Raw genomic sequence first — 13,115 nt, 5'->3', positions numbered from 1 at the left:
CCTGCAAGACCATTCTCTGACATTCCTTTTGATGTTTTAGTAGGTCACTGACATACAGCTTTTACCTGCCATCAGACTTCAAAGCCTGTAATGTTTGGCAGCCAAGCCTGTCTCGGGCATTTTTCTACTGGTTGGGAGAAGTTACTGAAATTAGATGGCAAATGCTCCAGCAACACTGGAGTCACATTCCTATGCTGAAGATTGGCAGTGTGGCTTTGTTGATTATATGCTGCCTCATGGCTGCATCTGGCGCTGGAGGCTCTCTGTCTGAAGAGGAGAGTCTCCAAAGCTGTTCCACACAACAGGGTCAGGGTGACGAGGAAGGAACCAGCCCAGGTTTGTGATCTGCCTTTGCTAAAGTCCTAGGGTTCTAAAAGAATGGAATCTTCATCTCTGTAGGCTTTTACCTACTGGGACTGCTCTTCCAAGAGCAGCTGTCAGCAGTGTCTGCCAAAGCACAAGGACTCCACCTGTAGTCATCCTGGCTTGACACAAGGGCTGTGTCTCCTCGCAGAGGCATCCCACCTTCAGTGAGACCCCATCTTTGTGAATCATGGCACAAGCAGGGAACTCACAGGACATCCCCACGTGTTCCTACCAAGACAATTTATTCAGGAGAAAGCTGAGGAGGGTCTCCAATTGGAGTGCATTCTGCCACAGCTCAGGCAGTATCAGCAGCCTTTCCATTCACTAGATTTGCAAATTACCAACTTGGATTTCTCATTCTTGCTGTTATCAAACACAGTACCATGCTGCTAACATGCCAATGAACCAGTCATAACTTAGACACAAGCAAATAGGACTATTTATTTGCATTTGATACTGCAGTCTTCTAGTTACATATAGTTTGGATTTCTCATTAAAACTACAGATTTGTAAATAATATTCGCTAAAAAGAAACTTCTTTTGAATAGCTATCAGTAAATGTGAGCATTTATGGCTTTTCTCAGAATAAAATGTTAAAATACTGTGATTTTTAATACAGTGAATTGTATTCTATATTTTTATGCTATATACATAATCAAAAGTAATAGATATTCATACATTTTGTTAGCCTATACCTGTAAGTATCACATTGGATTATTTTACCTAGGCAAAATGACAGAAATAGATCAGTCCTATTACTTTAATCCTTCTCTGATTAGTATCATATTTCAAAAGATATGCTGCTCTTTTAGATACAATGTTAGTTTCTGAGGTTTATATATATATATATACACATACACATTAAATAATAATGGTCCTGATTTTGTACATATTATTCAGTAGAGAGTTTCTGGAAGAGCAGAAAGCATTGCTTCCATTGCACAAGAAAATGTTATATAATACTAAATAACATGTATGAAACAAGTCCAGAGTCTGTTCTCACATCTTTTATTCAAATATTATATTGCCATAGCATCTGCTGTCTTGCAGCTAATCAGATTCATCATTACTATTTAAAGCAAAAACAGGAAACAAAACAAAACAGACAGAGCAGAGTTGGTGTTGGATTAGGAATTTTTGGGACAAGTCCAGTGAGAGACTGATGAACTATAGCACTTGGTGTCTCAGCCCATGGCCTACAGGTAATTCTGCATTAGGCACTACACTCCCTTTATTATTAAGAGGAAGGTTTAGGAGCCTTATTTTAGGACAGCTGAGCAACCTCTGCCCTGGGCAAAGAGCAGTTAAGGTCAGTAGGAAATTCCCTTCAGGAATTCAGTTGCTGCACCAAGGCTGAGAGCCACTCAGGAATTGTCCCTCAGGACCAGGCATCCACAATTGTTCCATCAGAAACTGCACAGTTCACTATTTTTACTGAAGCTTTTGTACAGTAGTTCAGGGATCAGCAAACTCAGAGATATGTCAGAGGCATTTAATACCTTGGCTTTAAAGGACCCATGCCTGTATCTTTTCTATATTTCTATTTATTTATACGAGATCTGTTCACATGAATAAGTCTCACAACTGCATGGCAGATGTTTCTTTCCTCTGTAATTAAATCACTTGAGTGGACATCCAATATTTTGAAAGAAAGGAAATACTGATGGGTGGAAAAGGTCAGTTAGAGTAGAAAGTCTTCTCCCAGAAACTGTCTGAAACTCATATTCATGATCAAGAAGCATTCATAATTGTCATTGATGGAGGTGACCGGATTTTTGTAGCTGAGAAATACCACCCACAATTAAGCAAATTGTTATACAGGACTAGGAGTACAGCCCTCTCCTGATGCTAGTCTAGAGACATGCCACAGAATTCTCATGACAATATTGCCACAGGAGACTGATCTGCATTCACTGACACAGAAGACACTGGCAATAGCACTGTACTTTCAAAACCTATGAACACATTATAATCACTTTAGCAACTTCATTGAACAATATTATACCCTCTAGCATCTATATGCACACCAGTGTTCAATAAAGTGTAATGTCATTTTAAAGACCTCCCTTAATACAGGTGATTAAAATGACTGTATCACAAAGCAGACTGTAATACTTAATTTGGTAGGAAGATGTTAGAAAGAACTTGACCTAGATATTCAGGTTACAATGTCCAGGATGAAAACTACTGAATGAGCTCCTTGTACAAAAAATACTTCCTCAGGTAATGTGACCGGCATAGGAAATTCAGGAAAGCTTGAGATCCAGCCATTATAGCTGGATTATGTTTTTCTAGCCTTGTTAACATTATGGTCAGATTTTGCTTTTGTAGTTAGAAAGAGTAATCACTTTAGCATAGAGCTTCATTATGAGCTTTACTAAAGGGTAAAGTATATCTTGCTTGGTGGCAACAAGAATAACCTTTATTTCCCAGTCCTTTTTACTCCTGAAGTACCAAATAGTGCCCATTAGTAGTGCACAGGAGAATGCAGCTCATCCCCTTTCCCTCACCATATCCAAGCACTCAGCTCTAGCTGCGGTTGAGATAAACTTGTAACAACATACAGGCACAACAGTTCAATTTCACCATGAGTAGCTCAGTTGTCCTTACCAGCCAATATTGGTCAGCTTTATGTATTTACTACACTCATTAAACAGCATTCAGTTGTTCACAGCAAACATACATCATTATATCTCAAACATATACATTGTCATAAAAACTGAATCTGAAACAGTTTCTTCCTGAACAAGCTGCATAACAGCCAAGGTATCAGCAGTGCTGATCTTAGGCTGAATCTCTCTTTTATTTGTCTAGGCTCCAAAATAAAAATATGATCTCTGGCAACAAAACTGCCTATGGAAGCCAAGTACAGTCCGTAAGACTAGCACAGAAAACCTGAGCCACAATGAGAAAAACCATTCCAGCTTCCCCTTAAGCAGGTTGTGAGGTTACAGCTCCTACCCATCACAAACTAGTCCACTTGGGTTTGCCACCTTCAAGGCAGGCTGTACTTGCTCTCTTGGCAAAATGGTCTGAGTGGACTGCAAGACCTTTAACCATAGGGGTTCTTTTAACCTAGATCATTTTGTCAGGGCTGGATTTAAACAATCATCACACAACATGAGAGGCAGGAGAAGGAAGGAACTGAGGCAAAAGCATAGATCTGAAAGTAGAAACCACTTAATCACATGTAGAGCATTTGATTGCTACTTGAGGACCTTATGTGCTCTCCCCACCTGAAATACACTGTTCTCCCTGGCAGAGAACTATTGTTAGAGGAAAAATGGAATGTATGTTAAAAATAGTTCTGAAACTACTGAAGATTAAGGAGTTTATTGCTACATTTCAATTGACTTACTGTTGTGTTAATAATTAGTCAAATTTGGGGGAAGGAAAAGTTTCTAGTCACACTTTTTTTTACCTGATTTATCAAATTCTTTAGGTACTAAATACCGTCAAGAACATACAAATGAATTTTTGTTTTGAGGCTGAGAGCAGCAATAGCCAGTGCTTGCAGAAGGACTTTGTGTGCTCCAGAGCAGTGAGACAGAAACCCAGCGACAGCAGGAGTCCCTTCAGCCCCCTGCAGGCCTGCTGTCCTGAGGGCTTTCAGAAACTGGGTATCATCCTATAATCGACTTCCAGCCTTAATTCGCACGGCAAAGCCCCCAGAAGCTGCACCACAAGCCCCTTGTCCTGCAAGGCAAATCCAGCAGCGAGAGCTGTGCTTGCCGCCTCTCCCAGCTGGTGCTGCTGCCCCGAGCGAGCGCCGCAGAGCAGGAGCCGCCCGGCTGGCAGCCTTTGGCAGGACACCGCCTGCAAGGAGCTCCCAGCCAGCCAAACCTCCTGTCCCTGCAGAAACAGCCTGTTTCCCTGCTAACCCTTAATTGCTGGGCTTTCTCTGCCTTAAATCCGGCTGGTACTGGTAGGGCAGGTGGGGCTAACAGGGCCGAGGTGGTAGCTCCAGGCCTCCTGGCTCCCACAGCAGCAGGTCGCTGTGCCGTAATTACTGTTGGTTAATAGCGTGTTTGGCAAGCTGCGAACGTTCTGGAAGTCGTTCCCTTCCTGCAGTCTTTCCTTTCATTCCTCACCACCCACTGTTGTCCTTGGCAATTGCTAGTTAAGGTGGAAGTTTCTTAAGAAACTGCTTGTTAAAAATTTGGAAATAGGGTGCTGTATATGCCAGTGGCAACCCTTTTCCCCGCAGGATTAGCAAATGGAGTTGTTCTGTGTCCAGTTGCATTTCTCTCATTGTGCTTCCTGCTTTGCATAATGTTTGAGGAACAGTTTGGGATGTTATGTAGCTCATCCAGAGCAGGGCAGGATGCCATATAAAAGAGAGAAGACCAGGGAATGAGTTTTAAATTAGGTCAGTTGATGTCACTGAAAAGAAAAAATCAACAGTTTGGGGCATCAATCTGATAATAACTGCTCTGCATTAAGCTAAAAAACAGCTAGATCATCTGAGAGAAAAGCCAGATAATAATTGTGAAATAGAGGCGAGATTAGTGGAGAAGAGGGCTATTGGCAAGGGCAGAGGTAATTGAGTGAATATATCCCATAGAAAGAGAACTCACTTGTCACATTAAAAAGCATGGAGGGATTATCTTGGGGGTGAATTACAATGAGCCATTAAATAAAAATATTATTTAGTACATGCTAAAGCTCTGAATTTCATTTCTCTTGCTCATCTTTGTGGTCTGCCTTGAAGACTAGTACTGAGAAGAGAGGGGTGGCTGATCCCTGTGTGAGTGGCACATGTGCAGGAGATGGAGTGCTCCTGTTCTTGATCAGTTGGCTCTGCAGGTTCATACCAGTCCATAGTGGCTGCAGCAGTTTCACCCACACAGCTCCCCTAAGGGCATTGCTGCACTGGCTGAAATGCAGGGTGTTCTAGGAAGTGTGCATGAATCTTTTATCTTGATGGGTTCTCAGGTAGGTGGGTGGTATTTATTATAACCAAAAAGATCTTGTGAGAGAAAAAATAAATTCTTTTATAAACCATCAGTAGATGCAGTAGGGCTGGGGGAACAATTTTTGGAATTTTCTAAGACTTTAAACAAATAATTTTCAGGTTTGAGTTCTAGCTGTTCTTCAGTAACAGTTCACTTAAAATATACCAGTGGGCAGGTTTTATTTTACTAAAAATGTCACATTATTTCCTTAAACAGAAACTGAGTTGTGAATGGTTTTCTGATATACAGATTGTGTTGGCTTTTTGCAGGTGCCTGTATATAAATTCTTGAAAAGAAATGGTTTGTGGAAATACTTCTTGAGAGCAGAATGTTACTTGTTGGAATGCAAGCAGAAGGTAGAAACTTCTACCAAGTAGCCTCTCTAAGTAATTAGTTAAAAATTATTTAAAGTGATGCTCAGCATGGGGCCAGAGTTGGGTTTCTTGCTGTTGCTTCACTTGCAGATGTGGCAGGTAACAACAGTAGCAAATATCCAGCTCTGTACTGAATGTTTATTGATTGCAGTTACCTATCTGCTCATAATTTATGTCTTCCAACTAGTCTAGAAAATCTGTCACTTCTGCACATAGATAGAATAGAGGCAGTATTTTGATACTGATTTCTTAACAGAAGTTATTTTCCCAGTTCTAGTTACATGAATGCTGCTATCTAGAAATGTTTCTTCTCTAAACAGTGATTGAGGCTGCAATGTAGAGCAGCTTTCATCAGGCAGGTATTTCTTTGGATTTCAAAGAGACTTCTGTGTGAGGAAAGTAAGGAACAAACCAGGACTTGGAGTTTGGGGTTTTTGTTGGTTTGTCTTTTTTTAATTGTAACAGAGATATGCTGTAGCTTTTATTTCACTGTGTGCACATGCTCTATTAGGAAAAAAAAAAACGTGTTAAAAGAATCATAGAAGTGGCTCTTACAGAGTTGGACATTTCACTGGCTGCTTTCATGAAAATTTAGCATTTTAAATGAAAACAAATTCAATTTTCGTGTCTCTTCTTGGGGACTACATTGTTGAGACACTGGCCTCTTATTACCCTAGTCTTCACTATTTGCCTAATAATTTGCCTGATAGTTCATTCACAGTAAACTAGGATAGCTGGATAAAGTGCAGGAAAAAATGACTTTAAGCAACCTTTCACCTGCTCAACTTCTGTTAGTGCCCTGAAGGCTGCATTAGTGGTGCTGTAGACTACACTTGGCTAAAGAGGGGCATTGCCCTGTGGACTAGTTAGAGGTGACCAACACACAGCAGCAGTCAGACCCTTAATCCTCTTCCCAGTTTATCTGCTGCAGCAAAAGTTGTGATGCACACCTGGCCTTTTATGCAAGGCATATTTTCTTGAAGGTAGATTTATTATTTCCATTTCTCTTTCATGTAGTATTTCCCAGGGCAATTTAAGAGGCAATCAGCACTGTACAGTCTGAGAGATGGTTGCAACTGGTTTGTGCTAGATTTCATTCAGGGGGAGTGCAGACAATCTGTATTCAATTTGGCAGCCAAGCTGAAAATGGGGAGGGAAAAAAGCTCTGAACAATGAAAATGCAAAAGGACAATTGTTTGTTGTTTTACTTTGAGGAAAACCCAAAACTTCACTTAACATTTCCATAATGCAGCATGTGGGCTCAAACCCTTTTTTTAAAAGATGTTTGAAGCTAGGCCTCCCACAATGTAGAACATTTTTATGTTTCAAATCAAAAGTAACTGAAAAAAATATTTCAAAAGCATAAAAGCATAAAAAACATAATCCTAGTATTTCTATTTCTTTGTCACTTTCAATTTCACGTCTAGAACAGTTTTTTTTTTTTTTGGCAAGTAAACAATTCACCAATAAATTTGTTGAACTCAGGTTGGCTTATGTGGGAGCTGGCATGAGAGAAACAAGACTGTGGAGGGGTTGGAGCATATGAAGTGTGTATCTAATTCAGTGCAGTATATATGTACTTGGAACAGCTGGGTTTATTCCTCCTAGCATTTTCTAAAATGTGCCTGGGAATGGTGTAATTATGGCAAGATAAAGTCACTTCTATTTTCAAAAAGAGTGTCTGTAAGGAAGAGAGACTCTGCTGTAGCTATAGGCTTTTCCTTTGAACAAAGGTTTGGCTCACCAAATAGTATCCACTGCTTTGTATTCTATCTATTGATAAGTATAGGTGGAATTTCTTGTTTATCTTTTTTATTGTTTTTGAACACTTATCTAATGGTTTCAATGACTTTTCCCACAATAAACCTTTCTTTTTCTGATGATGTGATTGTTGATTGTACTATTTAACCCACATTCCCTACTATACTTCCTTGTTTTCACATTAAATTAGTTTACAATTGTTTACTCTGGCCTGATTTTGACACTTGCAGTATCGATTACCTGAATGATCAAAATCCTTTTGAAGGTTAGAGTATTGTTTTCTTTTTTACTTTTTTTTCTCATGCTTAGAAGACTTGAAGAATTTATAACACTGGATTTCTAAATTTACATCACATGTCATTTAGAATTTTTCAAGGTGAAGAAAAGTTTTTGAACATTGTGCTTAACATTGACACGAGAGATAAGAAATGTCACAACTTGTTTTAGTTTAGTTGTTTAGTTTCGGCTTTTATGAATTCCAGAAGAAATTTAATAAAATTCTTCCAGTGGAATAAATAATGGCAAATATGAAAAGGAAGGAGAAGATTGGTGCTCTAACACAAAATCCTGCATGGGAGTGGCTGGAAAAGGAGGATGGGGAAACGGAAGATGTAAAGCCTGAAACTGCTAGGGTTAAGGAACTGGGCTAGGAATTAGATGCTGGGGGCTTTGATACATTTTCGAAAGTAAGTCCTATTCCAGACTTCGGGCATTGGATCTAAGATTGGTGAATTTTAATGGCCTTTTAATAACAAGAAATAAAGAGTTGGTTTGTAGTCCTGCCTCTGGAAGATGGAAAAACTACTGCTGCCATCAAGCACTGTGAGATGATGTAACAGAAATCTGTACTCAGGTCTAAAGGTCGCAGTGTTGCTGGGAACTGTCTGAGTTTCTGTATGATGATGCAAATTTCTGCTTTTCCAGCTTCTCTTTCCTCTTAACCAGAAAAAGAGCATATATCTGCACATACAGCTAAATTCAGAAGATAAATTATGCCAAAATTTGTGCTGTCTGGGTAGCTGAATCCACACCCATGCTGGGGATATAGTCTGAGGTTATGTAGTAATTTTGTTACTGCTTTCATTTTCAATAAGTAGCCAACAGAGCTCATGCAGGAATAAAAGTGGGCTGAGTTTAGTAGAAAGTGTGGGTATGTGCACACGTTACTCGCAACAATACTGGAAGCTGTTCAATTAAAGATAAACTGGATCCAGGAATACAAAGCGTGGGAGGTTGAGCATGAGAAATTTATTCTGCGCTTTGCCACGGTGTTTGTGTTTCTTGTTGGCCAAATCCCTTAAAAGCAAAGCCTGTTTGCTAAACACCACGTAGCCTGAACTTGGACTTTTCCTCCCTTTTGAAGCGTGTTGCGCGTACAGCAGCGGCTGCTGTGCGGCTCCTTTCCCGGCGCTTAGCGGGCTCAAGGAGCGGCAGTGGCTCGGGTGCCTCCCGTGCCTCCCGTGCCTCCCGGTGCTGCCGCTACCGCTCCCGCCGCTCGTCCCGCGCGCCGCACCTGCCCCGCCCCGTGCGCCGCTCCCGCGCACCGGCGCTGGCGGTGCTCGTGGGGGCGTGTCCTGCTATAGCCCCGCCCCCGAAGCAACCAGCCAATGGCGGAACGCGGGCGGGGCCGGGGGCGGTGGCGGCCCCGGGGGCGGTGGCGGCGAGCGGGGCTCGTTGAGGGGAGGGCGCTCCATGGGCAGCGGGGCGGCCCGCGCGAGGGGCCCGCGGCGGCCCGGCTGCTGCCTGCGCTCGGCCGCCGCTCTCCGGTAAGCGCCGGCCGCGGGCACGCTGCGGCGGGAGGAGGGGGGCGTCGCCTGTCGCCGCCGGGAGGAGTCGTGGCCGAGCGTGGGGCAGGACGCCGGTGAGCCGCCGGGGGACGGGGGCGGCTGGAGGGGGGCCCGGTGCGAGGCTGGCCCTGGCGACCCTCACCGCCCCGCCCAGCGGTTCCCCGGAGCGGTGCCGGGCGCCTCTCCGCGCGCTCGCCTCCGCCCTGCCGCCCGGTACCTGCCGCGGCCGCGGGCAGTGCGCGCCCGGCGCGGGGCCGTGCGGGTCGGGGCGGCCGCGGGGCGCCGGGAATGCGCGGCGGGGGCAGGGCGGAGCGCCGACCCCCGCCCGGGGCACCGGCAGCGGCCCTGCCCTCCGCCCGCCAGCGACGTGGCCCCTTCTTTCCTTTCTTTCTTTCTTGCCTTTTTTTTTTCCCTTTCTTCCCCTCCCTAGCGGGGAGATTGTGCTGGGAGAGCAAATTTTTGAAATATCTGGGGCTTTAGTTTTTCATCTTTTTTCCGTCGGGACGGGCAATGGCTCGCTGTGAGCCAAAGGAGTCTGGAGGCGTTTGTAACAAAGCTGGTGGATGCTTTTCGCTTTCAAAGCCAGAGTCTCCTGAAGAAATATGAAACACTTCTCAGTAATGAAAGGCATGTGTTCTGGGAGGAAAACGTTTCCCATCTGCCTTGTAACACAGGAGGAACAGACGTAAGGGCCAATGTTTATGAGGAAAAGGTGCCTCTTGTGCTAAGCTGCTCGGTTTTGGTTTTCGCAAGTTTTCCCCGCTTAGAAGCACTTTGTCATCACTTTTACAATTTTCAGAGTGGTGGCATTATTGTACTGCTTGTACCAAAAAAAGGCAACATTTCTAAAGTAACACAGCTTTAAAAGCATGGACTTGCCACTGGAACAGGTCTAAGTAGCACATCGTGCTACTTAAAAAGTTGACTCTGAAGCTGGCCAGACTTAAAAGAGGCATGTCTTTTAAATAATATGAAAATCTTTCTCGATATAAATAGAGATCACACTTGTTAAGAGGAGAGAAGGTTATGTTTTGCCTCTAATTGCAAGGCAGAATTGCAAAGTACCTTTGTAGCCATGAGAATTATATGTGGGAACAGAAGAAACTTGCTTAAACACTATGTTTAATGTAAACCTCACTTCAATCTACTTGAGGTGTTTGGAATTGCTTAATTATCTGCATTATTTGTATAGTGTGATGAGTGTTCTTATGCATACTGACTTTAAGCAGTAAACAGAAATTAGAGCAGTTAATTTGTGTTAAATTCTGAAGTTTTCTTCCCTCTCCCCCTGCACACGCTCCCTGGAATGCTTGCACATTAATTACAAAAACAACTGCTTTGACCACGTTTCCTCTGATATTTTTAAACTGCAAACAGAAATAAAGCAGAAATAATGGAAAAATAATTGAGGTGCATTAGAGTAATGCCTATTGAAATTCGTAGTGGGAGTGTTCAAAGTGGTAAAGGTGCTACTGCTTCAGTTGGTCTAACCAAATATAAACATATGCAGGAGAACCCGTTTCAACCTGTATTTTTTAGTTTATAACAACTTTTATTTTAGGTAAAGTAATTGAATTTGAAGATTTGCTGCAGATGTGTCTGCAACCCACATTAACTTTTTAGCCGTTGTGTTCCAATTTGGTTTTTGGGTTTTTTTTCCCCTGTGGTGTTTACGCTATAGTGTAAACACTGGGAATTTCTCCTGGTGTTGAGAGAACAACAGCAGGCGTTGTGGGAGCTGCTGGAACTGTACCTGACTCTGCCACCTGCAGTTTGCTTTGAAATGAATTGCTTAACCTAACATGGCAAAATTTTCAGTAGCTTTCTGCTTTGTTTTTTTTTTTTCACTAAAGGAGAGGAATGCAGGTAATTTCTTAGTTTATACTCCTCCAAATTTGTGCATTTTTGTAGTGGAACTTTCAGAGCAGAGCAACGTCATTCAAGATAACTGCACTGAGACTTGCAGTTAAACTTTGATACTAAAATATCTTTTCATTTTCTTCATTTTTCCACGTCTTTCTTTTGATTCCCTTTCATGTTAATAGATAACAGGCTGAAAAGCCCATGTAACTTCTTTGAGGATATTTTCCTTTCTGAGACAAACTGTGATAGGCCATGGTTTCTTGCGTGGCACACTGCATGAAGAAAATTCATCCTATTAGATCAAGGCTGTGTATTATCTTAAGAGACAGGATGCTGAATACAGCTTGGTGGCTCATGCAAGAGGGGATGTTGATCATAGTCTGTATCACATCAAGTGTTTTTGTGATTGTATTCAGTTGAAGTAACATTTCATGGTAAAGAATAGGTCTTGGTAAATGTAGAGAATGCGATTTCTAAATATTAATGGAAGAAACTTCTCATGAAGTAAGCATGCATCGTGATTAGCTTTTGAAATAATTTTGGCATGCCGCTGATTTTTTTTAATGCAACAATCTATCTTTGGTACAAATTTAAGTAACTTCAAGTAGTCAAAGCCTTTATAATACTCAGTTGAGCATTTTTATGTAAAGCAGTATCATCTTGAAAGAAGTTTTGGATCTTGTCGGTACAAAAGTATTGCTTCACATATAATTCTATATTAATCAGCATTTTTCCTTCTCTTTCACCTCCTTTTTCCTCCCCAATTTTTAAGGGTTTCACCTTTGGCTTGCCCAATGGCCGCCGAGTGACAGAGAGTGTTGACTGCGGGAGCTCTCCAAGCGCGGCGGCTGCTGGGATGTTGCGGCAGAACGGCGGGAGCAACAAGCGTGGTTTGGGATTAGCCCGCCTGTCTACCTCCAACTTCTTCACCATCTCCACTGCAGGAAACTGGGCAATGGGGCGCAGCACCAAGAGCAGCTCTCTGAGCAGCATTAGCTCCAACTCTGACTGCTATGATAATCCTGTTGTGGATCCAGAATATATCATGCAACTGGTGAACGATGTCAGAAAATTTGCAGATGTGCTACTATATTTGAAGGAAGCCTTTCTTTCAGAAGGTGTGTCAGTTGTTCTTAATTCTTTGATTTTTCTGAAACTCTTAACAACTCCATTTGTGTGTTTTAACTAGTGTTTGCTGTAGTTGTTTCCCTGTGCCCTTACCTTCACCATTTATCCTCCCTTCCTCTTCCCACCCCACCCCCAAGCATGGTGATTACAGGAAGTAATGGTTTTTAGTTTGGGTTCTGCATTTCCTCACCAGAACAGTGCAATCTGTTTCATAATCATAACAAGGGAAAATAAGCTCTTAGCAGGCTGTCTAGGCTGATGCTTAAGTTTGTGAGACCATCGACTGATTAGTTTTTTAACCACTCAAATGGTTAAATTGGTTTTTGTAATTCCAAACAATTCTATTACTATTTTGGTTATCTTTCAATTTTCTAGACTGATTTGGTTTTTGAAAGTCTTCCACACTGGTAGTTTGAGTTTTAAGGTAGAATATAATGACACTGTCTTCCTTTGCAAGAGAAGTATTTACTGTCTTCTGCCAGCAGGTGGAATCTGCAAATTTTCTTGCTTGCAGGAGGTGTGTGTGCACATTGTGTTCCTGTTCCTTTTGGGGCAATACCAGTAGTCCAGTTTTGGTCATCAGCAGGAAAGCTTTTATCTGAATTTTGTGAGATTATTATCTGAGCTGACAGCCAGAGCAGTTTTGTGTAAGATGTCCTGAGTACTGAACATTTGCAGTCACCTCTGTTTTCAAGTGAGTGTGCATACAGCTGAAATACTACTGCTAAAATGTGTGTGAACAATTCTTAAAAGATCAATAATTTGACACAAATGATCGCTTTTATGTCCTCATAGTTTTTCCTGAGCACACGGGATGAGCAGAGTTATTTGTGAGATTGGGTGTCTGGTGCCTACTGAGAATGAAATGGACATTGTAGGAA

At 42.3% G+C, this 13,115-nt stretch overlaps 1 protein-coding gene across 6 annotated transcripts in view; it reads left to right on the top strand.

Moving 5' to 3' along the window:
- The first annotated feature begins 9,104 nt into the window (after nucleotides 1–9,104).
- ARHGAP29 (Rho GTPase activating protein 29) overlaps nucleotides 9,105–13,115 on the top strand; it is a 48,086-nt gene continuing 44,075 nt past the window's right edge. For 5 of the 6 annotated variants that reach the window (XM_030953126.1, XM_030953125.1, XM_030953128.1 and 2 more), the window contains exons 1-2: nucleotides 9,105–9,222; nucleotides 11,879–12,224. In XM_030953126.1, the coding sequence (XP_030808986.1) occupies nucleotides 11,963–12,224 (262 nt within the window). In that variant the 5' untranslated portion in view covers nucleotides 9,105–9,222; nucleotides 11,879–11,962. The other variant, XM_030953123.1, reaches the window with a different exon arrangement.

Source organism: Camarhynchus parvulus, chromosome 8 (assembly GCF_901933205.1).
Source record: "Camarhynchus parvulus chromosome 8, STF_HiC, whole genome shotgun sequence".
Lineage (NCBI taxonomy): Eukaryota > Metazoa > Chordata > Aves > Passeriformes > Thraupidae > Camarhynchus > Camarhynchus parvulus.
The sequence above is the reverse complement of the archived record's forward strand: the minus strand, read 5'-3'. Positions and strand labels throughout refer to the sequence as shown.